Here is a 25,684-nt window from a genome sequence, read left to right as displayed (position 1 = left end):
GAACTCTATCTCTGTTACATTGATGACTGCATCGGTGCTACCTCCAGCACCCATGCAGAACTCATGGACTTAATCTACTTCACCACTAAATTTTATCCTGCACTCAAATTTACTTGGACCATCTCTGACACCTCCCTCCCCTTTCTTGATCTCAGTCTCCATCACAAGAAATAGACTATTGATTGATGTCTATTACAACCCACTGACTCCCACAACTATCTCGACTACATTTCTTCCCACCCTGCTTCTTGCAAGGACTCTATCCCCTACTCCCAATTCCTCAGTCTACGCCTAATCTGCGCCCAGGAGAGGTGTTCCAAACTAGAACATCCAAGATGTCCGCATTCTTTAGGGAACGGGGGTTCCCCTCTCCCATCATAAATGAGGCCCTCACTCGTGTCTCCTCTGTACCCTGAAGCTTCGCCCTTGTTCCCCCTCCCCCTAGTCGCAACAGAGACAGAGTCGCCTTAGTCCTTGCCTTCCACCCCATCAGCCGTCGCATTCAACACATAATCCCCCAAAATTTCCGCCACCTCCAAAGGGATCCCACCACTAGCCACATTTTCCCATCTCCACTCCTTTCCGCCTTCAGTAGAGACCGTTTCCTCACAACTCCCTCGTTAACTCATCCCTTCCCACCCAAACCACTCCCTCCCCGGGTACATTCCCCTGCAACCGCAGAAGATGCAACACTTGTCCCTATGCCTCCTTCCTCGACTCTGTCCAGGGACCCCGACAGTCCTTTCAGGTTAGTCAGTGGTTTACTTGCACCTCCTACAACCTCATCTACTGTATCCGTTGTTCAAGATGTGTACTCTTATATATCAACGACACCAAACGCAGACTGGACGATTGTTTCGCGGAACACCTTCGCTCAGCCCTGTGAACCAATCTGATCTCCTGGTTGCTGGACACTTTAATTCTCCTTCCCATTCCCACACAGACATTTCTGTCCTCGGTCTCCTCCATTGTCAGAGTGAGGCTAAACGCAAATTGGAGGAACAGCATCTCATATTTTGCTTGGGCAGCTTACAGCCCAGGGGTATTATTGATTTCTCTTATAGGTAGCCCTGGCATTCCCTCTCCATCCCTCCCCCATCCAAGTCGCACTAGCTTCTCATTTTCACCCTACAAACAGCTTACAATGGCCTGTTTCCTGTATTACCGTTACTTTTTTTGCATATCTTTCATTCATTGTTATTTATCGCTCCACATCACCGTCTATATCTCTCGTTTCCCTTATCCCTAACTAGTCTGAAGAAGGGTCTCAACCCGAAGCGTCACCCATTCCTTCTCTCCAGAGATGCTGCCTGTGTCACTGAGTTACTCCAGCTTTTTATGTCTATCTTCGGTTTAAACCAACAACTGCAGTTCCTTCTTACAGTTGTTCCAAGGACACGGGTTAGACGCATATTAACGCTCCTGATACACTGTCTACCAACATATTCACAGGGTATGGGGTCAGTCATTTTGCATTTGCTGATTAGAATGAACAAACACACATCTTTAATAACCAGGCACCTCTGAAGTATGTGAATCATGCAATAATTTCCGAGAGAAAAGCCTTTCCATTGGCGGGTTGAGTGCTTGATCCAGGAGAGGGAACCATTGCAGTCCCGGTGTGTTGATTGAGCCGCTGGTCAGATGTCACTATGTATCCGCATTGCCACTGCCCCTTTAACCTCACTGACTTCAAATAGAAATTATTACATCTAATTGGGATTATTTATTGCCAGTTTAATTGCATACCTTCTCATTCGATTTAGGTTAATTAGTGTCACATGTACCAAAGTACTGTAACATACTTTTGTTTGCTTACTTTTGTTTGCATGCTATTGATTCAAATCAGATACTATATATACACGAGTACAGTCAAGCCAAACGCAAATACAAAACATGAAGCAAATAGATAAATACCAGAGTGCAGAATAGTTTTTGAGCCTTGTAGTGTAACAGTTTCAGAGAAATACATTGTCCATAGGACTATACCCTAACTTACTGAAGGACCCTTACAAAAGTTTGATAACGGGAAGAAGCTGTTCCTGAGTCTGGTGGTGCACGTGTTCAAGCTTCTGTACCTTCTGCCGGATGGGGGCAGGGAGAAGGAGGAATAACCTGGGTGGGACAAGTCTTTGATTATGATGGTTGCTTTCCTGAATTGAGTGGTATAGATGTAGTCAATGGTGGGGAGTCTGGTCTGGTGTGATAAGACTGAGCAACCTCCACCACTCTGTAATTTCTTGCAGTCTAGGGAAGAGCTATTCCAAAGCCTAGCTGGTGCAACTTGACAGTATACTTTCAATGGTGCATCTGTAGATGTTTGTCAGAGTTGTTGGGAACACGTATATCCTTAGTTTGCAGAGAGAAAAGAGGTGTTGGTGTATTTATTTCTGTATGTAGCTTCAATTTGATTAGCTCAGGATAGATTCTTGGTATTATTTAGTCCGATGAGCTGGAAACTCTCACCAATTTCCACTTTGGCACCAGTGTTGTGATTGGGCCATGAATCCCATCATACTTCCTGAAATCTAATACTAGCTCTTTTCTCTTGCTGGCAATGAGAGAAGAGGTTGTAGGCGGACACCATGTCACTAAGCTCTCGATTTCTTTTCAGTACCAACATTGTTCCTGACCTGGCCCACCACAGTGGTGGCACCTGCAAATGTTTAGATGGAGTTAGAGCAGAATTTAGAATTCATGAATGTACAAGGGGAACAGCATGGCTGAAAACACTTCCTTGTGGGACATTACAACAAATAGGATGGAATCAGTGGTTGTAAGATTTCATTATTGTTGTAGAGGATGCTAGCGACATTACTCCAATTGGGAACTGAGGTTGAGAGAGGGTCTTAAATATCAGTGGGGAAGCATTTTGGGATGGGTGACCTAAATTATAAATTTCTAAGTTGGTGGTATTTGCATCTGCCTCTGTGAATGGCTTTCTAATTGGCAGCAGTGTGGAAGAAGTTATTGACAAGCCTTGATGATGTAATTCAGTGGATCATGCAGATGGTATACACCAAAATCTCCGTTCACGAGTGGTGGAGGGAATGTGTGTTTAAGATGGTGGTTTAGTTGATGGTCAAGCTGATTGTTTTGCACTGGACCAAACGGAATGCAGCTCCTGACACCTCCACACCCACCAGGAAGGCCTTAATTCCCTCCGTTTCTTCCTCGACCCGAGAACCATCCAATTTTCCTCTACTAACATTCTACCCCTCCTAGCAGAGCTAGTCCACACCCTTAACAACTTCTCTTTCCACTTCCTCCTTCCAAGGCGTAGCTATAGGCACCCGCATGGACCCCAGCTATGCCTGCCTCTTTGTAGGATACGTTGAACAATCCCTGTTTCGGACGTACACTAGGCCCTATCCCCGAACTCTATCTCTGATACATTGATGACTGCTTCGGTGCTACATCCTCAACTTTCTTGATCTCAGTCTCCATCACAGGAAATAGACTATTGACTGACGTCTATTACAAACCCACTGACTCCTACAACTGTCTCGACTACACTTCTTCCCACCCTGCTTCCTGTAAAGACTCTATCCCCTACTCCCAATTTCTCCGTCTACGCCGCATCTGCGCCCAAGATGAGGTGTTTCATACTAGAACATCCGAGATGTCCTAATTCTTTAGGGAAGGGGGGTTCCCCTCTCCCATCATAAATGAGGCCCTCACTCGTGACTCCTTGGTACCCTGCAGCTCCATCCTTGCTCCCCCTCACCCTAGTCACAACAGAGACAGTCCCCCTAGTCCTTCCCTTTCACCCCATCAGCCATCACATACAACACATAATCCTCCGAAATTTCCGCCACCTCCAACGGGATACCACCACTAGCCACATTTTCCTATCTCTACCCCTTTCCGCCTCCGCAGAGACCGTTCCCTCCGCAACTCCCTGGTTAACTCCTCCCTTCCCACCCAAACCACCCCCTTCCCAGGTACCTTCCCCAGCAATTGCAGAAGATGCAACACCTATCCCTATACCTCCTCCCTTGACTCTGTCCAGGGACCCCGACAGTCCTTTTAGGTTATGCGGAGGTTCACTTGCACCTCCTCCAACCTCATCTACTGTATCCGTTGTTCAAGATGTGGATTCTTATACATCGGCAAAGCTAAACGTCGACTGGGCGATCATTTCGCGGAACACCTTCGTTCAGCCCGCCTGAACCTACCTGATCTCCCGGTTGCGAAACACGTTAATTGTCTTTCCCATTCCCACACAGACCTTTCTGTCCTAGGTCTCCTCCATTGTCAGAGTGAGATTAAACGCAAATTGGAGGAACAGCATCTCATATTTCGCTTGGGCAGCTTACAGCACAGTGGTATGAATATTGAATAACATTCCCGCTCTCTCTCTCCCTCCAAAAGTGCACTAGCTTCTACTTTTCACCGAACAAACAGGTAACAATGGCCTGTTTCCTTTATCACCGTTACTTTTTTACATATCTTTTATTCGTGGTTATCTCTCTACATCATCGTCTATATCTCTCGTTTCTCTTATCCCTAACCAGTCTGAGGAATGGTCTCGACCTGAAACGTCACCCATTCCTTCTCTCCAGAGATGCTGCCTGTCCCACTGAGTTACTCCAGCATTTTGTGTCTACCCAGCTCCTGACTTGTTCTTTTTTGAAGCTGCAGGCAAGTCTGTTCCTGCAGGGTACCCAATCTCCAACCTGCCTGTGTAGTCCCACTGTTTATGTGGCTGGTCTGGTTAGGTTTCTAACAAACCAAAGTGGTCACATTAGAATTTGAATATCAGTGTAACATGCTATTCTCATTTCCTCTTCCATTGTGTTCTTTCTGAGTGGACAAGAAGTACTGATGGGTTTTTTAAATTGTGCCACATATGTTTAAAGTGGTATTCATGCCAGTATCTACAACTTATGCATGGAATGGATCCATCAGTTACTGCAGTGATCTGTAGAGAGCCAGAGCAAGAGCCATGGGTGCCACTTGGCTGCGAAAAAAAATCAACACTTATTTGAAGATGAGGAATGAAGGTGAATTCAGAGAAAGCCAGGGGTTCCAGCTACAGCTCCAGGGACAAATCAACGGGGATCTAGAATGTTCAGGTGCCCACCTCTTTAATGTATTCGGATCTTTCTTTAACACGAGAAGCTTACTGTTGCACTTCCTGTGTACCCATTCCCACAGGTTGACTCATCTTACTGAACTTTTTCTTTTCTCTTAAGTACAACAAATAGTTTCTTCATCATGAAAACAATGAGTAATACAATATTTAGTGTTAATGATCCCAGGAAAATTATTACATCCACAGAGTAATAAACGTACCATGGAAGTTTGTAAGATTCAGAGCGTAATTGTGCTGCGCCTTTGTGTCGGGCAGTGTACTCAATCCAGAAAATGGCTGGTTTGGTTAGGTTTTTGTCAATCCAAAGTGGTCATTCTCTTACTCATTTCCCTTCTTTTGTGTTATTTCTGCATGGACAGGAAGTGCTGATGGGCTAAAAATGGTGCCACATTGGGTAAATGTGATGTTCATGCCAGTATCTACAACTTTTGTGTGGAATGGATCCATCAGGTGGTGCACTTGTGATCTATAGAGCACTAGAGAGTCAGAGCGAAAGACAGTGGATGCTACTTGGCTATAAAAGAATTCAATATTTATTTGAAGATAAAGAAGGTGACCATAGAAAGCCAGGTGTTGCAGCTGTAAGACGTCAAATGGGATCCAAATGTTTAATCTTTAATGTGTTCAGATCTTTCATTAATACAAGAAGGTTACTGTTACACTTCCTCAGCACCCATTCCCACAGTTTGACTAGTCTTACTGAACTTTTTCTTTTCTCTTCAGTACAACAAATAGTTTCTTCATCATGAAAACAATGAGTAATACAATAATTAGTGTTATTGATCCTAGGAACATGATTACATCCACAGAGTAATAAACGTACCATGGAAATTTGTAAGATTCGGAGCGTAATTGTGCTGCGCCTTTGTGTCGGGCAGTGTACTCAATCCAGAAAATGGCTCTGTCCATTGGGGTCTCTGGCTGATCCCTGTGGAGAAGAGAGAGTTTCTGCATGTTTTCTCGATAAGTGGAGTTATTTATGATTTCATTAAGTGCCGACACTAGATCTGATGACTGGAGAAATGCAACATTGACCACCTTTGCTGCTCCTCTAGTTTCAAGTTTGACCATATTATCAAACTGGTCATAAAACAATGGTAGGCCAACCACCGGCACCCCATGATAGATTGCTTCATACAGTCCATTGGTGCCACCATGAGAAATGAAGGCTCGAGTCTTGGCATGGCCCAGTAGGTCATTCTGAGGAATCCATTTTGCTATGAGGGTGTTATTTCCAATATTGGGAGGGATGTCTCCATTGTGTCTCCAAATGACCTTTTGGGGTATTTGGGCAAGGGCTTCAGCGATTTTCATAGTAAGATCCAATGATAAAGTGTCTATAAGAGTACCCAGTGACATCACAACAATACCATGCTCCCCAGAGCTGTCAACAAACGTTTGTAGCTCTTCATCCAGTGGTTTAGGTGGTTGACATTGGAAACCTCCGATATACACAAAGTTTGGCATCATGGGTCTCGGAAATTCAAATACAAAGTCTATTCTCATCAACCACACATCTGCCCTTAGGAGAACCATCTTGATGTCAATGTCTCTGCCGAGGTATTGCTGGCACAAATCATCGTACAAGGGATTAATCACAAACTCGGAAATACCAAACTGAAGGAAATGTTGCAGGACATTATGAACTCGTTGAAGAAAACTCATTTTGTCTGTTAATTGTGATCTGAAGACTGGGACATAGGAGGGTGGAGATGGGGCAGCAAAGAAATGAGCATCTTCTGCAGTCATCCATCGGACATTGTACACCAATGGGATGTTGAAATAATAAGCAAGCATTGGACCTGCACAAACAATTGGATCTGCAAGTATCAAGTCAAAGTTTGCATCTGCAATTTGCTCCAGCAATGCCTTGTTCTCAAAAATTGAGATGGTGACGCGCCTCAACCAAAGATGGCCCTCATGCATGAACATAGTTAGCTGAAACTGAAGCTGGAGAAATGTCCATAGTGGGATGTTGGCGTTGGAGATGGCCAATGTGTTTTGTACCAAAGTTTGTATGCCATTAGCATCTTCTACCAACCCCGTACTTCCATGTGACTCGATGATTAGGGACTGATAAAACTCTGGTTCCTTCTTGATATACCAGGATGTTGATGAATGAAGTACAGTAATATTGTGTTCATGGCGTCTCAGTTCTTTCACTAGAACCCTCATGTTGACCCAGTGGCTTCCATCAAATGGGACGACCAGTATGTTAGCCCCATAAGTAACTGAACACGAAAGAGTTATGATGATACCAAGAGCACACGTGACTAAAACGCTGGTGTTCCATTGAGAAAATCCCATTTTGAATCAAATAGATGTACAAACCCTGTTTGGAAATTACATAAATTGTTAAACAAACAATATAAATTGGAAAATTAATCAGAAGGACCAGTGCAGCAAGTGCATGCAAACACAACTTGGAGGTTTCCCTCCAGGTCACACCTCACCCAGCATCTTGAAAGTGGCATCACAGGTAAATAGAGCTATCAGAAGACTTTCAGCACATTGGCCCTTATCAGTCAGTGTATTGAGTATGGAGGTTGTGAGGTCCTGGCACAGTTGTATAAGACATTGGTGAGGTCCTGGCACAGTTGTATAGGGTGATTTCACGAAAGGTCACTGGAGCGTAAATCCCCACTCACGTGACCGAAAATTTTAACTGGGGGACAAGCGTCACTTCCGGTACATGTTAGTGGATGGGAAAACACGCACATTCACACCCGTTAAAAACATCGAAAACGGCCAGGTTTTGAGCTGCAATTAAGTGAGCCAGTCGGGGTGACCGTGAGGAACAGCTACCTAAATTTACAGTCCAAAATAAAAGATAGAAACTAAGGTAAATACAAGAGGGAGCTGAAGGTGTAAAAAAGGCGGAAGTGCTAGCGGACTTTTTTCTTGGAGATTTAAAGATCCAAAATATCGGGAATTATCGCGTTTGCTCGCTGCATTTCATCAAAAGTGGCATTATTGACTTTGTTATCTTTATTCATTTGTTATATGAAAAGTATTAAAAGTTAGAAATCCGTCAGTAAAATTGCAAAATCGCCCATGGTTCTCAGGTGGGTTTTAACATGCAAAATGAAAACGCTTCTGAAGCTCCATTTACCATTTAAATAATCGTAAACTCTCAATGCGTTTGGAAATCAATTTTACTGAGATGCAAGCTTACGATTATTTAAATGGTAAATGTAGCTTCAGAAGCATTTTTATTTTGCATGTTAAAACCCACCTGAGAACCATGGGCGATTTTGCAATTTTACTGACGGGTTTCTAACTTTTAATACTTTTCATATAACAAATGAATAAAGATAACAAAGTCAATAATGCCTTACTTTTGATGAAATGCAGCGAGCAAACGCGATAATTCCCGATATTTTGGATCTTTAAATCTCCAAGAAAAAAGTCCGCTAGCACTTCCGCCTTTTTTACACCTTCAGCTCCCTCTTGTATTTACCTTAGTTTCTATCTTTTTTTTGGACTGTAAATTTAGGTAGCTGTTCCTCACGGTCACCTCGACTGGCTCACTTAATTGCAGCTCAAAACCTGGCCGTTTTCGATGTTTTTAATGGGTGTGAAAGTGCGTGTTTTCCCATCCACTAACATGTACCGGAAGTGACGCTTGTCCCCCAGTTAAAATTTTCGGTCACGTGAGTGGGGATTTACGCTCCAGTGACCTTTCGTGAAATCACCCTATAAGACATTGGTGAGGTCACATTTAGAGTATCGTGATCAGTTTTGGTCACCATGTCATAGGAAAGATGTTGTCAAGCAAGAAAGGGTTCTAGAGAAGATTTACGGGGGTGGAAGATTGCAACCTTCACGTGGTCCGCCCTGTTCCGACTAATGCAATCAACTCGACGTGCACAAACGGAAGATCAAATAGAACAAGTTGTCCAACAACTTCAGGCTGTGCACACCACACGAAAGAAGAAGAAGATTTACGGGAATATAGCCAGGACTCAAGGGTCTGAGCTATTATTTGTTGGCGCGCAGGAGGATGAGGGGTGATCTTATAGCGGTGTACAAAATCAGGAGATTAATAAATCATCACAATGCATGGTATTTTGCCGAGAAAAGGGGAATCGAGAACCAGAGTAAATAGGTTTAAGGTGGGGTGGAAAGCATTTAATAGGAACCTGAGAGGACTTTTTTTTTACCCTAACGAGCTGCAAGAGGATTTAGTTGAGACAGGTACGATCGCAATATTTAAGCAGCATTTAGACAGATGCATGGATAGAATAGATTTACAGGGATATGGGCCAAACACAGGCTGGTGGGACTAGTATAGATTGGGCGTATTGGTCGGCATGGGGAAGTTGGGCCGAAGGGCCTGTCTCCATGCTGGGTATGACTCTATGACCTGAAGGACTGCATCAGTTTATGGAGGCGGTTCACCAGCTTTAAGGCCAGTGGGCTTGTCCCTGATGCAAATATCTAATAAACAAATAAACTAACAATTTAACATATAAACTACCAATTAATAAAGTCTGAAGAAGGGTCTCGATCCGAAGCGTCATCTATTTCTTTTCTCCAGAGATGCTGTCTGGAGAGTTTTTTTGTGTCTAACAATTCTAATATATTTTTGTTTGGTTCTACTCGCGATTCCGCTGCTCAAATATCCAGTCACAACATTAGCTCACAGAGTGACATTACATGCAGAGTGGCGATCTGTCAAATGTCATTAACAAAGAAGATTCCAGAAACTTCATGCTAGAGCAGGAGGCTGTTTGGTTCATCAATCCAGTTTAGTTTACTTTAGTTTGGAGCAAAGATTATAGGAGCAAGAGCTCCTCTATAATCTTTGGTTTGGAGGTCGAGCGCGGAAACAGGCCCTTCCCCCCACCGGGTCCGCGCCGATCCCCGCACATTAACACGATCCTGAACCCACTAGGAACATTTTTTACATTTTCTAAGCCAATTAACCTACACACCTCAGGGGGTGCAGCAGCACCTACGGTTCCTGATCCTTGCAGCTCCATAGATGCTGCTGCACCCGCTGAGTTTCTCCAGCTTTTTTGTGTACCTTCGATTTTCCAGCATCTGCAGTTCCTTCTTGAACCTACAAACCTCAACGTCTTTGGGGTGTGGGAGGAAACCGAAGATCTTGGAGAAAACCCACGCAGATCACGGGGAGAACGTGTTTCTAGTATCTTTGCTACAAACTGCGTACAGACAGCGCCCGCCCCCGAACTCCGGCGCTGCATTCGCTTAGGCAGCAACTCTACCGCTGCACCACCGTGACCTGTCCCCTGCAGCTTTTACCAAAGATTATAGAGGCCAAAGACTATAATCGTTGGCTTTTACTGTCTCCCCTTCATGTATACTTGGAATTTTAATATAAAAGTTACAATTAAGTTTGCTCCTTTTACCCTTTCAGGCTTCCGAGAGCATAACCACTCACTGCATGAAAACATTTTCTTCATATCCTTTATAGTTTACCTCAAATCAGAGTCCTCTGGTTCCTGATCCTTGCAGCAGTGGGAACTAAAGATAACAAAGTCTTCAAAACATTGAATAGGTCAGCACAGGAGCACGTTCTTTGATTCATGATGCCTGTGCCAGCTTTGTTAGTCCCTTTTAAACGCTTGTATCAAATTGCTTAATCCTTCTCGGTTCTGGGATAAACAATTCTCAGAAATCCCGCACGGATTACCACAATTGACGATTTGGCACTAATCCAACTACTATTTTCTGCACTCTTTCACTGGCCTTCAAAACCTTCGCAAACCTGTTCCTGGTGAATCAGCAAACTTTAGTTCTAATGCTCCAGGATCATAACAATGCGCCAGTGCTTCCCCACCTCAAAAAAAAATCCTTAAATAGAATCCCAAATTTCCTGGAATTTGATGGTATTTCCTGAAATTTTCAAAAATGCTTCCTCTGTGCTATTTGTTTTTTTTTTCGCGGGCACACGTTAACAACACAAAGAAGCATAAGGCAAAACCAGGGCTGCCAACTCTTGCATTTTGAGTCTGGCGAGTGTTTGCCGGGCTGGCGAGTGTTTGCCGGGCTGGCGAGTCGCTCGCTGCAGCTCCGGCCATGGAGCAGTGCAAGAGTCCCGGGCCGTTGGAGGCGTCAGAAGCGTTGCGCCGCTGCCGTTCGTCTCTGTGCTGAATTCGCCCTGGTGACCGGCATGGATCAGGCAGCGTTTCTGGAGAGAAGGAATGAGTGAAGTTTCTGGTCGTGACCCTTCTAAGGGTCTTGACCCGAAACCTTTAGAAGGGTCTCGATCCAAAACGTCACCCATTCCTTCTCTCCAGAGATGCTGTCTGTCCCGCTGAGTTGCTCCAGCATTCTGTGTCTCTCTTCGGTTTAAACCAGCATCTGCAGTTCCTTCTCACACAATGAGACCCAACAAGACAACTTTGCAGCTAGTACCAGGTAGTAGTCAGGTGGGGGAGGGACAGAGAGAGAGGGGATGTTAAAGAAATTGATATTCATCTAGAGGCTAATTTAACACATACGTTTGCAAACTGTACAAAACTTAAACATTTCTGGTCTGATATTTTTGAAATAATTTCAGAAGTTATTAATACAAAACTGGACCCAAACACAAAATTAATAATACTTGGAATATCAGAACAAAGCTTAACACTCACAACAAACCAAAGAAATTTCCTCGACTACAGTATAATAATCGGGAAAAAATTAATATTAAAATTTTGGAAAGGCCCTACAACCCCCACAATTAATATGTGGATTACGGAAATGTCGGAGACCCTATACTTAGAAAGAATTAGACTTGTCTTAATGGACAAACAAGATATTTTCGATAAAATCTGGGCTCCATTCATTAACTATCTGAAGGGATAGATTGGTACAGCACGAGGACCCAACTGAAACTTGAACTCAGGATCAGATGAAAAGCTATACTTTATAATCTACGAACCTATCTCCATTGACGTATTACAGGTAACCCATTCCACCTCCTCTGTTTTTCTGTTTTTTTTAATTTGTAACTTTCTACCATCTCTTTCTCTCTCTTTCTATAAAAAATAAAAACACTAGAAGGTTTTTTTTTTTTAAAAGAAAAAAAAAAAACCTACAAACCCGCACGTCTTTGGGATGTGGGAGGAAACCGGAGCACCCAGAGGAAACCCACGCGGTCACAGGGAGAACGTGCAAACTGCACACAGACAGCACCCGAGAACAGGATCGAACCCGGGTCTCTGGCGCTGTGGGGCATTAATTGTAATGCTAATACTTGGGCCTCCGCTGATATGCCGGGATGATTACCCAATATTACTGATTATTAATCCATTATATTATTGATTATATATGTTGCGCCCGTTCTCCTTTATCTGTACATTGTGAGCGGCTTGCTTGCATTTACCGGATCGCACGCAACAAAAGCTTTCCCCTGTATCTCGCTACAGGTGGCAATAGTAAACTAAATCAATCTATTTACATGTATCTGTGTGTTGTGGCTTTAACCGGCCTGTTAAGATGCAGCAACTGAGAATGTCATTGTTCTGATGTCACTGCACGTGACAACTAAACACTCTTGTCTTCATTCTACACTTGAAATTACTACAATGACATTTAAACGGCATTTGGACAGGTATACATGTGGTAAGGAACTGCAGATTCTGGTTTAAACTGATACACAAAGTGCTGGAGTAACTCAGCTGGTAAGGCAGCATCTCTGGAGGGAAGGAATGGGTGACGTTTCGGGTTGAGACCCTTCTTCAGACTGAAGGTCTGGTTAATTGGCTTGGTATAAGTGTAAATTGTCCCTAGTGTGTAGGATGGTGTTAATGTGCAGGGATTGCTGGTCGGTGCGGACTCGGTGGGCCGAATGGCCTGTTTCCGCGCTGTATCTCTAAACTGAACCCTGTCCGGCTAGCAGGGCTGTGTAGGGCCGAGTGCCGTATCGAGCAGCGCCGCAGATCAATGGGCCTCTGGTGCTTTGAGTCGGTTCACAGACACAGAGAGGAAATTGGCTGTTACTCCGGCTTTTAGTGTCTATCAGTGACTTGGAGAGTGGGCTGGACAAGTGCCGCAGCTGGTCGCGGTTCCCCTGATCTACGTTATTCCCATGCACTTATGGGCCTGTCACACTGAGGCGACTGTTTAGGCGACTGTCAGGGACTAGTTTTACTAGCATTCACCTACGACACCTCGCGACAATCTACAACAACCTCCGACAGCCACTGTCGCTTGTAGTCACCCAGAAGATCGCCTAAGTGGGACAGGCCCTTCAGGCTGCGGCTCGGTGCATCCTGGAGGACAACCAGTGGCTGCTGGAAGTAAGTACCTAGCACTGGGTAGAAACAGTGGAAAATAGTGGCCTTCAAATGGGGGTGCATCCTGCTTGCCTGCTAGATTTTCACTTACTGTAACTGCAGGAAAAATGTTCCCGATGTTGGGGGTGTTCAGAACCAGGGGTCACAGTTTAAGAATAAAGGGTAGGCAGTTAGGACTGAGATGAGGACAAACTTTCTTCACCCAGAGTTGTGAGTCTGTGGAATTCTCTGCCACAGAAGACAGTGGAAGCCAATTCACTGGATGTTTTCAAGTGAGTTACATTTAGCTCTTGTTGTTTGCAAAATCAAGGGATATGGGGAAAAAACAGAAATGAGGTACTGATTTTAAATGAACAGCCATGATCATATTGATTGGCAGTGCTGGCTCGAAGGGTCTAATGGTTTATTCCTGCACTTATTTTCTATGTTTCTATGCTTGAGTATATGGCAATGAAACTCGACCACTTAATTTTGAAGCATTCATGCATGGTGGAGGTATAATGTAGTCATAGAGTGATACAGTGTGAAAACAGGCCCTTCGGCGCAACTTGCCCACACACGTCAATATGTCCCAGCTACGCTACCTGTTTTTGGTCCATATCCCTCCAAACCTGTCCTATCCATGTATCAGTCTAACTGTTTCTTAAATGTTGGGATAGTCCCTGCCTCAACTACCTCCTCTGGCAGCTTGTTCCATACACCCTCCACCCTTTGTGTGGAAAAGGTTACCCCTTAAAACATTGAAATCATACTTCTACAATGCACTAAAACATGATTTTAATACATCAAATTTCAAAAAGTCCCAACCGTGGGAGAGGGGACATCCCCCTCCCACATCCTCCCTCCACTAGGTTGCTCCACTCCCTCGCCGGTTACCCCCAAGGCGAGTGATCAGTAAGCCCCCCCACTTTCAAAAATGCTCCATGGCCCCTATTTCAGACAGAGAGCACTGCCAGATGTGAGAGGGGAACTGAGGTCAGTTGTCCGTGATGTCTGGATCCCAATGCTCAGCGCTTTATGTTTCGGAGTTGGCTAATGTTATTGATTAGTAATTAGCCTGATTTGTAATTAGTTGACAAAACCTTAATTTATTAATCCGGAATATCCAGGGGTATGGGATAAGTGTAATATTAAAATGACATGCAAGGTGTCAGGCTGTCTGTCACAACATCCAGTCCCGATAACCCATTATTTCCTTCAGTTAAATATTGGGAAGGTAGCACTATTGTAATTTGCCACTCAACTATCATGTTTGTTCACCACACTGACAATTTCTAAACCTCCCCCCCCCTAAATTCCTTTGACAGGTCGAATAGAAATGTCCCCAATCTCGTTGTTTTATTAATTGAACACGTAGATGAACATCCTCAAGGAGTGTAATCAGATGGAAACGGATTCAGATGCGATGTTTGAGAGCATGTTCAAAGAAGAGGCGTATTTTAAAGGAGTGACAGAGATACTTGCAGGGGAATGTGTGAGGAGGTTATTATTTGTCTTTAGTTTTAGCTTGAACCAGGACATCTGAAGATTCATTGTTTAATATAGTAATTGTGCTGATACTGACTCCAACCAACCACGTAATGAATATCATCCATTCCGGAGGTTTTATTTTTCTGATGCCATTTAAACTCACTTGGATTTCAATTACTTCAATGTAAAAGTAATTAGGAATGGGGAGCATTGGAGCAAAAATTTGCCCTCGGTACATATTAACTGTAATATAATAATGTATGCATGTTGGTAGGTGCAATCAAAACAAAGATCTTTTTATCATTGTTGTGTTATGAATACCACAGAAAATATTATGTACTCTTAAAATCACTTTTAGTAGAATTATATTGCTTAAATATATAGTTATTGGACTTTGCATTTCGGAAAAGTCCCAGCTGAGAGGAAGACAGCAAAATACTGAAAATATTGGGGATGAAAATGACTTCAGGACAGTTTGTTGGGAAAATGAAGGGAATTGTAACAGAATACTTATACAGCTGAGTGAGTATAATTTTATGTATGAAAAATTGTGTTCAAACAATTGATGACTTCTTTGACAAAGTAACTAGCATGTTAGATAACAAGGAAGCCAATGGATGTAGATTATGACCATTTTTATATTTAATGTGACTAACCATTAAAGCTCGTACATTTTTTTGCTGTAGAGGGAGCCAGTAGATTGAAAGTTTTATGTTATGGCTATGTTCTAAAACGATCATCACCATTAAAGACCTGCGAACCAGTAGTGGGTCTGAGCATCTCTAAGTATGAATCAATGTACTTGTCCATGATTAAATGTTCATGTGCTAATTTGTATGCATGACTTGTGGCCTAGAATGCGACCATGGTGTATGGAGAGAGGAAATTGTACTGGGTCCGAATGCAGTGTGATTGGAATCCGGGCATGTGTAATAATGAAGCATGACTGATTTCAGAGCTAGACATTCCAGTCGTACAGCATGGAAACAGGCCCTTCAGACCACCATGTCCGTCAACCAATAAGAGTTCATATGGATTTCATCAAAATGTTGCCTTCAGTGAAGGTCTTGAGTTAGAGGGCACGAATGTGCTTGTCTTCCCTAAAGCAAGTGAGTGAGTTGTGACCTGATAAGGTAGATAGCCATTTCGCCACTACTGGCCACATCTTCCCATCTCCTCCCCTTTCGGCTTTCCGCAGAGACCGCTCTGTCCGTAACTCCCTGGTCAATTTGTCCCTTCCCACCCAAACCACCTCCTCTCCTGGCACTTTCCCTTGCAACCGCAGGAAATGCTACACTTGTCTCTTTACCTCCCCCCTTGACTCCATCCAAGGACCCAAGCAGTCTTTCCAGGTGCGGCAGAAATTCACGTGCACCTCCTCCAACCTCATCTATTGAAACCGCTGCTCTAGGTGTCAGCTGCTCTACATCAGTGAGATCAAGCGTAGGCTTGGCGATCACTTCGCCCAACACCTCCACTCGGTTCGCAATAACCAACCTGATCTCCCGGTGGCTCAACTTAGGTTTATTAGTGTGACGTGTACCAATAACTCTCCCTCCCATTCCGAATCCGACCTTTCTGTACTGGGCCTCCTCCATGGCCGGAGTGAGGCCCACCGTAATTTTGAGGAGCAGCGCCTCATATTTCGCTTGGGTAGTTTACACCCCAGCGGTATGAACATTGATTTCTCCAATTTTAGGTAGTCCCTGCTTTCTCCTTCTTTCCACTCCCCTTCCCAGCTCTCTAAAAGGCCCACTGTCTCCACCTCTTCCTTTCTTCTTCCCACCTCCCCGCCCCCACACATGTCTGAAGAAGGGTCTCGTCAGAAACATTGCCTATTTCCTTTTCTCCATAGATGCTGCCTCACCCGCTGAGTTTCGCCAGCATTTTTGTCTACCAGGTAGATAGCCCGAGTGTACTTCCCACAGTTGGAGTGTCTAAAACAAGAGGGCATGCATTTAAGGTGAGAGGGAAGAGATTTAAAGGGGACATGTGGGGTACATTTTTCTCAGTTTATATTGCAACTGCCAACCTCTCACCATTTAAACTATTTTTATCCTTCTACTGACTTAATGCCCTTCCCACAATTTGCTAATCCACATCTTTTTGTATCAGGTGAGACTGAATGAAACTCCCACTGCATTTTCCCATCAGTTATTCCAAGGACATGGGTTAGACACAGATTACAGCTCCCTCTATACTGTCCATCAATAATTTCACATGTTTTGGGGTAATAATTTAAAAAAAGTCAGGTTGGATTTTGTATTTGCTGATTAGAATGAACAAGTACACATCTTTAATAGCCAGGCACCTGTGAAGTGTGTAAATCATGCAATAGTTTACGAGAAAAAAGCCTTTCCACTGGCAGGTTGAGTGCTTGATCCAGGAGGAGAAGCCATTGCGTCAAATAACAATCCCAGTGTGTTTGGTTGAGCAGCTGGTCAGGTGCCACTTCGTATCTGCACTGTCATTGCCCCTTTGACCTCAGAGACGTCAATTAGAAACAATTTCATCTAATTGCGATTATTTCTTGCTGGATCTTAATGACTCTAGTTTGATTGATGAATAGACAGGTTTTGATTACATTATTTCTCATTAAATTTAGGTTTATTAGTGTGACGTGTACCAAAGTATAGTAACAAGCTTTTGTTTGCATGTTATCGATTCAATTTAGATAATGATATACGTGAGTACAAGCAAACCAAATGCAAATACAAAAGGTGAAGCAAAGAGAAAAATACCAGAGTGCAGAATAGTTTCTCAGCATTGCAGTGTAACAGTTTCAAAGAGAAAGTCCATTGTCCACAACGTGGTAGTTTGAAAATCAGGACTTTGTTGTATTTTGCCGATTTCGTTGAATGTATTTACAATGACAATAAAGTGTATTATTATTATTATTATTATTATTATTATTATTATTATTATTATTATTATTATTATTATTATTATTATTATTATTATTATTATTATTATTATTATTATTATTATTATTATTAACTTAGGGGACACTCTCAGAAGTCTGATAACATTCTGGAAGAAGCTGTTCCTGAGTCTGGTGGTGCACATTTAAGCTTCTGTACCTTATGCTGGACAGGAGCAGGGAGAGGGAGGAATAACTGGGCTTGGACAGGTCTTTGATTATCTTGGCTGCTTTCCTAAATCAGCAAGAAGTGGAAATGTAGACTTTGGTCTGTGTGATAGACTGGGCTACCTCCAGAACTCTGCAATTTCTCGTCACCTTGGCCAGAGCTGTTCCCAGGCCAAACCGAGGCAACTTGATAATATGCTTTTTATGGTGCATCTGTAGGTGTTTGTAAGAATCGTTGGAGACATGCTGAATTTCCTAAGACTGCTGTGGAAGAAGAGGTGTTGGTGTGCTTTTTGGTATGTAGCTTTATTGTGCTTTGCTCAGGAAATATTGTGTTATTATTTCGTCCATGGAGCTTGAAATTCTACCTATTTCCACTTTGACACCATTGTTGTTGATTGGGCCAAGTATCCCACCATGCTTCCTGAAACCTAATACTAGGTCCTTCCTCTTGTTGACATTGAGAGAAGAGGCTGTAGTCTGACACCATGTCACTAAGCTCTCTATCCCCTTCTTGTATCATCATTGTTCGAGACCGAGACCACCACTGTAGTGGTGTCTGCAAACTTGTGGATGTAGTTAGTGCAGAATTTAGCTGCACAGTCGTGAGTGTATAGGGAACACAGCATCCCAGGAGGCCGCCAAGCCCCACGGGTCAGAGCCCCAGCCTTGCTGGTCGGGGCTGGAGCCAGATCATCGCGGGCCAGGTCCGGAGCCTTGCGAGCTGGAGCCGGAGCCACACAGGCCAGGGCCGAAGCTTCGCGGGCCGGGGCATGAACCTCGCGGGCCGGGGCCCGAGTTGTCAAGTCAATGGAACCTGGATCGACGAGCCGAGGCGTCAGGAGGGGACTTGGCGACAATCGTGGAGGTTGTCAGTGTGGCAGTTGTTGAGGGAGCCGGCGGTTGACGACAGGCCACGTGGGAGTCTGAGGACATGTCGCTGGGTATAAAGGTGGACCTGGCGTGGGGGAACCGCCAGCAGGAGGTTGGGGAAGAGATCAAAAGGAAGACCCGGCGAGGGGGAACAGCTGGGAGGGGGAAACAAAGAAGGGGCTGGCGTGGGAGGACTGCTGTGAGGGAGTGGGTGGGGGAGAACAAGGGTGGACATGGTGCGTGATACTTTGTAACTTTGTCAGCGCCCTTTATGTGGCGACTATTGCAAGCAAAGAATTTCACTGCAACGTCACATGTGACAATAAACAATTCAATTCAAAGCATGTCTGAGAACACATCCTTGTGGGACATTCCAACGAAGAGCATGGAATCATTCGTTGTAATACTTCATTACTGTTGGAGAGGGTGCTGGCAACGTTACTCCTGTTGGGAAATGAGGCTGAGATGGCGTTTTAATTATTAGTGGAGAAGCACCTTGCGACGGGTGACCAAAGTTCCATGTTGATGGTATTTGCATCTTCCTCTGTGCATGGATTTCTAATTGGTAGCAATGTGGAAGATGTTAATGACGATCCTCGGTGATGTGATTCAGTGGATCATGCAAATGGTACATACCCAAATCTCAGTTCATGGAAGGTGAAGGAAACATGTGTTTATCATGGTGCGTGCGCTCCTGCAGTATACACAGTCTCCAACCTGCCTGTGTAGTTCTACTGTTTATGTGGCTGATTTATATTCTGGTTAGGTTTCTGACAAACCAAAGTGGTCACCTTAGAATTGTAATATCAGTGTAACATGTTATCCTCTAGCTCATTTGCCCTTCCATTGTGTTCTTTTTGTGTGGACAAGATGTGCTGATGGGTTTTTAAATTGTGCCACATTGGTTTATTGTGATGTCCATGACAGTATCTTCTACTTATACAGTGGCTTGCAAAAGTTTTCATACCCCTTGAACTTTTCCACATTTTGTCACGTTACAACCACAAACGTAAATGTATTTTATTGGGATTTTATGTGATAGACCAACACAAAGTGGTGCATAATTGTGAAGTGGAAGGAAAATGATACATGGTTTACAAATCTTTTTACAATTATAAAACTGAAAAGTGTGGCGTGCAAAAGTATTCAGCCCCCCTGAGTTAATACTTTGTAGAACCACCTTTCGCTGCAATTACAGCTGCAAGTCTTTTGGGGTATGTCTCTACCAGCTTTGCACATCTAGAGACTGAAATTTTTGCCCATTCTTCTTTGCAAAATAGCTCAAGCTCAGTCAGATTGGATGGAGAGCGTCTGTGAACAGCAATTTTCAAGTCTTGCCAGAGATTCTCAATTGGATTTAGGTCTGGACTTTGACTGGGCCATTCTAACACATGAATATGCTTTGATCTAAACCATTCCATTGTAGCTCTGGCTGTATGTTTAGGGTCGTTGTCCTGCTGGAAGGTGAACCTCCGCCCCAGTCTCAAGTCTTTTGCAGACTCTAACAGGTTTTCTTCCAAGATTGCCCTGTATTTGGCTCCATCCATCTTCCCATCAACTCTGACCAGCTTCCCTGTCCCTGCTGAAGAAAAGCAGCCCCACAGCATGATGCTGCCACCACCATGTTTCACAGTGGGGATGGTGTGTTTAGGGTGATGTGCAGTGTTAGTTTTCCGCCACACATAGCGTTTTGCATTTAGGCCAAAAACTTCAATTTTGGTCTCATCTGACCAGAGCACCTTCCTCCACATGTTTACTGTGTCCCCCACATGGCTTGTGGCAAACTGCAAACGGGACTTCTTATGGCTTTTTTTCAACAATGGCTTTCTTCTTGCCACTCTTCCATAAAGGCCCGATTTGTGGAGTGCACGACTAATAGTTGTCCTGTGGACAGATTCTCCCACCTGAGCTGCGGATCTCTGCAGCTCCTCCAGAGTTGCCATGGGCCTCTTGGCTGCTTCTCTGATCAATGCTCTCCTTGCCCGGCCTGTCAGTTTAGGTGGATGGCCATGTCTTGGTAGGTTTGCAGTTGTGCCATACTCTTTCCATTTTCGGATGATGGATTGAACAGTGCTCCGTGAGATGTTCAAAGCTTGGGATATTTTTTTATAACCTAACCCTGCTTTAAACTTCTCCACAACTTTATCCCTGACCTGTCTGGTGTGTTCCTTGGGCTTCATGATGCTGTTTGTTCACTAATGTTCTCTAACAAACCTCTGAGGCCTTCACAGAACAGCTGTATTTATACTGAGATTAGATTACACACACTTTTCAGTTTTTTATTTGTAAAAAAATTTGAAAACCATGTATCATTTTCCTTCCACTTCACAATTATGCTCCACTTTGTGTTGGTCTATCACATAAAATCCCAATAAAATACATTTACGTTTGTGGTTGTAATGTGACAAAATGTGGAAACGTTCAAGGTGTATGAATACTTTTGCAAGCCACCGTACATGGAATGGATCCATCAAGTAGTGCATGTGATCTGTAGAGATTCGGAGCGAAAGGCCGTGGGTGTTACTTGGCTGTGATATAATTAATTGCTTATTTAAGATGAAGAAAGAAGGTGAATTAAGAGAAAGCCAGGTGTTCCAGCTGTAGCGGCAGCTCCAGGGATAAATCAACTGGGATTCAAATGTTCTGAAACCCACTTCTTTAATGTGTTCAGATCTTTCATTAATACAAGAAGCTTACTGTTGCACTTCCCCTTGCACCCATTCGCACAGGTTGACTATCCTTACTGAACTTTTTCTTTTCTCTTCAGTAGAACAAATAGTTTCTTCATTGTGAAAACTATGAGTAATACAATAATTAGTGTTATTGATCCCAGGAAAATGATTACATCCACAGAGTAATAAACATACCATGGAAGTTTGTAAGATTCGGAGCGTAATTGTGCTGCGCCTTTGTGTCGGGCAGTGTACGCAATCCAGAAAATGGCTCTTTCCATCGGGGTGTCTGGCTGATCCCTGTGGAGAAGAGAGAGTTTCTGCATGTTTTCTCGATATGTGGAGTTATTTATGACATCATTAAGTGCCCACACTAGATCTGATGACTGGAGAGATGCAACATTGACCACCTTTGCTGCTCCTCTAGTTTCAAGTCTGACCATATTATCAAACTGGTCATAAAGCAATGGTAGGCCAACCACCGGCACCCCATGATAGATCGCTTCATACAGTCCATTGGTGCCACCATGGGAAATGAAGGCTCGAGTCTTGGTATGGCCCAGTAGGTCATTCTGAGGAATCCATTTTGTTATTAATGTGTTATTTCCAGTATTGGTAGGGATGTCTCCATTGTGTCTCCAAATGACCTTTTGGGGTATTTGGGCAAGGGCTTCAGCGATTTTCATAGTAAGATCCAATGATAATGTGTCTATAAGAGTACCCAGTGACATCACAACAATACCATGCTCCCCAGAGCTGTCAACAAACGTTTGTAGCTCTTCATCCAGCGGTTTGGATGGTTGACATTGGAAACCTCCGATGTACACAAAGTTTGGCATCGTAGGTCTCGTAAATTCAAGTACAAAGTCTATTCTAATTAACCACACATCTGCCCTTAGGAGAACCATCTTGATGTTAATGTCTCTGCCGAGGTATTTCTGGCACAAATCATCGTACAAGGGATTAATCACAAACTCGGAAATACCAAACTGAAGGAAATGTTGCAGGACATTACGAATTTGTTGAAGAAAACTCATTTTGTCTGTTAATTGTGATCTGAAGACTGGGACATAGGAGGGTGGAGATGGGGCAGCAAAGAAATGAGCATCTTCAGCCGTCAACCATCGGACATTGTACACCAATGGGATGTTGAAATAATATGCAAGCATTGGGCCTGCACAAACAATTGGATCTGCAAGTATCAAGTCAAAGTTTGCATCTGCAATTTGCTCCAGCAATGCCTTGTTCTCAAAAATTGAGATGGTGAAACGCCTCAACCAAAGATGGCCCTCATGCATGAGCGTAGTTAGCTGAAACTGAAGCTGGAGAAAAGTCCATAGTGGGATGTTGATGTTGGAGATGGCCAATGAGCCTTGTACCAAAGTTTGCATGCCATTAGCATCTTCTGTCATCCCTTTACTTCCATGTGACTCGATGATCAGGGACTGATAAAACTCTGGTTCCTTCTTGATATACCAGGATGTTGATGAATGAAGTACAGTAATATTGTGTTCATGGCGTCTCAGTTCTTTCACTAGAACCCTCATGTTGACCCAGTGGCTTCCATCAAATGGGACGACCAGTATGTTAGCCCCATAAGTAACTGAACACGAAAGAGTTATGATGATACCAAGAGCACATGTGACTAATACGCTGGTGTTCCATTGAGAAAATCCCATTTTGAATCAAATAGATGTACAGACCTTGTTTGGAAATTACATAAATTGTTAAACAAACAATATAAATTGGAAATTTAATCATAAGGTCCAGTGCAGCAAGTGTATGCAAACACACCTTGGAGGTTTCCCTCCAGGTCACGCACCTCACCCAGCATCTTGAAAGTGGCATCACAGGTAAATAGGGCTATCAGAAGACTTTCAGCACATTGGCCTTTATCAGTCAGTGTATTGAGTATAGAGGTTGTGAGGTCCTGGCACAGTTGTATAAGACATTGGTGAGGTCAGATTTAGAGTATCGTGTTCAGTTTTGGTCACTCTGTCATTGGAAAGATGTTGTCAAGCAAGAAAGGGTTCTAGAGAAGATTTACGGGAATATAGCCAGGACTCGAGGGTCTGAGCTATTATTTGTTGGCGCGCAGGAGGATGAGGCGTGATCTTATAGTGGTGTACAAAATCAGGAGATGAATAAATCATGAGAATGCATGGTATTTTACCGAGAAAAGGGGAATCGAGAACCAAAGTAAATAAGTTTAAGGTGGGGTGGAAAGCATTTAATAGGAACCTGAGAGACAACTTTTTTCCCCCCAACGAGCTGCAAGAGGAGGTAGTTGAGACAGGTATAATGACAATGTTTAAGCAGCATTTAGACAGATGCATGGATAGAATAGGTTTACAGGGATATGGACCAAACACAGGCTGGTGGGACTAGTATAGATTGGGCATATTGGACGGCATGGGGAAGTTGGGCCGAAGGGCCTGTGACCATGCTGGGTATGACTATGACCTGAAGTACTGCAGCAATTTATGGCGGTTCACCAGCTTTAAGGCCAATGGGCTTGTCCATGATGCAGATATCTAATAAACAAATAAACTAACAATTTAATATATAAACTAACAACTAATAAAGTCTGAAGAAGGGTCTCGATCCGAAGCGTCGTATTTATTTCTTCCAGAGATGCTGTCTGGAGAGTTTATTTATGTCTAACAATTCTAATATATTTTTGCCGGGTTCTACTCGCAATTCCTCTGCTCAAATATCCAATCACAACATTAGCTCCCAGAGGGACATTAAATGCTGACGATCTGTCAAATGTCATTAACAAAGAAGATTCCAGAAACTTCATGCTAGAGCAGGAGGCTGTTTGGTTCATCAATCCAGTTTAGTTTAGTTTAGTTTAGAGATAGAGAGCGGAAACAGGCCCTTCCGCTCACCGGGTCCGTGCCGACCAGCGATCCCCGTACACAGGATTGGAAAGAAATCCGGTAATAAACCGAGACACTTGTCTGATTTGTATAAGATAAAGCTGCGCCCAGTTTTACTATATCCAACGAGATTGCGTATTCGATTTCTCAACGGTAATACTCGATTTTTTAACAATCCTGAAGACGCCAGCTTTTTGGAGAGTTACGAGGAGGAAGGGGAGTAATTGTTAGCTGATTAAGTTATAATTGGAGACTTACTGTTCCTATTTTGACAACATATCGTTTGGTAATGATTAAGAATTTAACTGGACGAGTTGTTTTTTTTTGTTTTAATATATATTAACTTTTAAGAATTTCTCTGTTCATTCGTGTTCGTGTTCCCCTGTTGTTAGACAAACTAAGAGAACGTAGTTCTTGTTTTTCATATCTTGACCTTGGATAATAATAAGTAGCATTTGCTCTTTAATTCCATGCCAGCCTGTATTTTTTTTCTCTTTCAAAGAAATAACAACGAGCGTGTTATGGCTAGGAGTGGGTAAATATTTTTATGCCGAGCGCTGTTACTAGGAGAGATGGGGTCGGGGAAGGGATTAGGTAGCTTACTGACTGCGTATTGATCAGTTTGGGGCTTTTCAGGGGTGGGAGGGGGGGGGGGGTGGAGGGGTCTTTTGTTCCTCATTTAGTGTTCTTCATTTGTGCATATTCTGAATTACAAAAATGTCTGAAATGTCGTCACTTCTGGCTCCGCCCTAGATTTCTCTTCTTCCAATATCATTGTGAGGGATAAGATGATTAAACCACCACCATTGTGAGGGGCCGAATAGTTCGAGTCACCGACCTTGTGATGGGCCGAGTAACTGGAAACACCAACCTTATGATTCGAACAAACAGTCAGACCTTCAGAGCTGTTGATAACATTGTAGAATAACAAGATGAGGTAAGGAATGTAGCTGACAACACAGAAGCTATTCTTTAGGTCAAAGGCAATTAATTAGGTTAGGGCACAGATACTGCGCATGCATAATCAGTTAAATGAATATTAACTTTACGCCCCTCATGACAAAGAACCTAATTTAAATGTACATGCGATGTATGATGTGGGAGGAGAGGGAATGATTGATGACGCACGGAGGAGAGGGTTGGAAGATTGTGAACCTCGGTACCCTGATTGGAAGGGGTCAGAAGGGGAGGCATCCGATCAATAAAGACTGTATACTGAATTGTATAAAAATAGACGTTTTTCCTTTGCTCGGTGTGTCTCAACTTGGAGAGGCACCCGATTCTGCAGACTCGCAAATAAAGCATTTCTTGTTTCCACGATTTAGTCTCTGAGTAGTGATTGTGAGCAC

General features: G+C 43.4%; 2 protein-coding genes across 4 annotated transcripts in view; both read right to left on the bottom strand.

Annotated features, from left to right (window-relative positions):
• Nucleotides 1–5,156: 5,156 nt before the first annotated feature.
• Nucleotides 5,157–7,427, bottom strand: LOC116982623 (UDP-glucuronosyltransferase 2C1-like). 2 transcript variants are annotated; one of them, XM_033035920.1, is made up of 2 exons: nucleotides 5,994–7,427; nucleotides 5,157–5,370 (listed from the first exon to the last, which is right to left on the bottom strand). In XM_033035920.1, exons 1-2 carry the CDS (start codon nucleotides 7,403–7,405, stop codon nucleotides 5,172–5,174), a joined length of 1,611 nt encoding a protein of 536 aa, XP_032891811.1. In that variant the 5' UTR covers nucleotides 7,406–7,427; the 3' UTR covers nucleotides 5,157–5,171. The 2 variants fall into 2 exon arrangements, with proteins under 2 accessions (XP_032891811.1, XP_032891812.1); XM_033035921.1 differs by lacking the exon at nucleotides 5,157–5,370 and having other exon boundaries at nucleotides 5,693–7,427.
• Nucleotides 7,290–25,684, bottom strand: part of LOC116982622 (UDP-glucuronosyltransferase 2C1-like) — a 76,170-nt gene continuing 57,775 nt past the window's right edge. For both annotated transcript variants that reach the window (XM_033035917.1, XM_033035919.1), the window contains exons 3-4: nucleotides 21,526–23,156; nucleotides 7,290–7,430 (exon numbers count right to left, since the gene is read on the bottom strand). In XM_033035917.1, coding sequence (XP_032891808.1) covers nucleotides 7,412–7,430; nucleotides 21,526–23,132 — 1,626 coding nt within the window. In that variant the 5' untranslated portion in view covers nucleotides 23,133–23,156 and the 3' untranslated portion in view covers nucleotides 7,290–7,411. The remainder of the gene's footprint in view (nucleotides 7,431–21,525; nucleotides 23,157–25,684) is intronic.

The sequence above is a fragment of the Amblyraja radiata genome, chromosome 17 (assembly GCF_010909765.2).
Source record: "Amblyraja radiata isolate CabotCenter1 chromosome 17, sAmbRad1.1.pri, whole genome shotgun sequence".
NCBI classification, from domain to species: Eukaryota; Metazoa; Chordata; class Chondrichthyes; order Rajiformes; family Rajidae; genus Amblyraja; species Amblyraja radiata.
This window is presented reverse-complemented; position numbering and strand designations above follow the sequence as displayed.

Excerpts from the sequence above, each read along its gene's own strand:
- LOC116982623 (XM_033035920.1), bottom strand. The coding sequence starts at position 7,405 with ATGGGATTTTCTCAATGGAACACCAGCGTTTTAGTCACGTGTGCTCTT. Across the intron at positions 5,371-5,993 it reads ACCCCAATGGACAGAGCCAT|TTTCTGGATTGAGTACACTG; the intron begins TTTCTGGATTGA and ends CAAACCAGCCAT.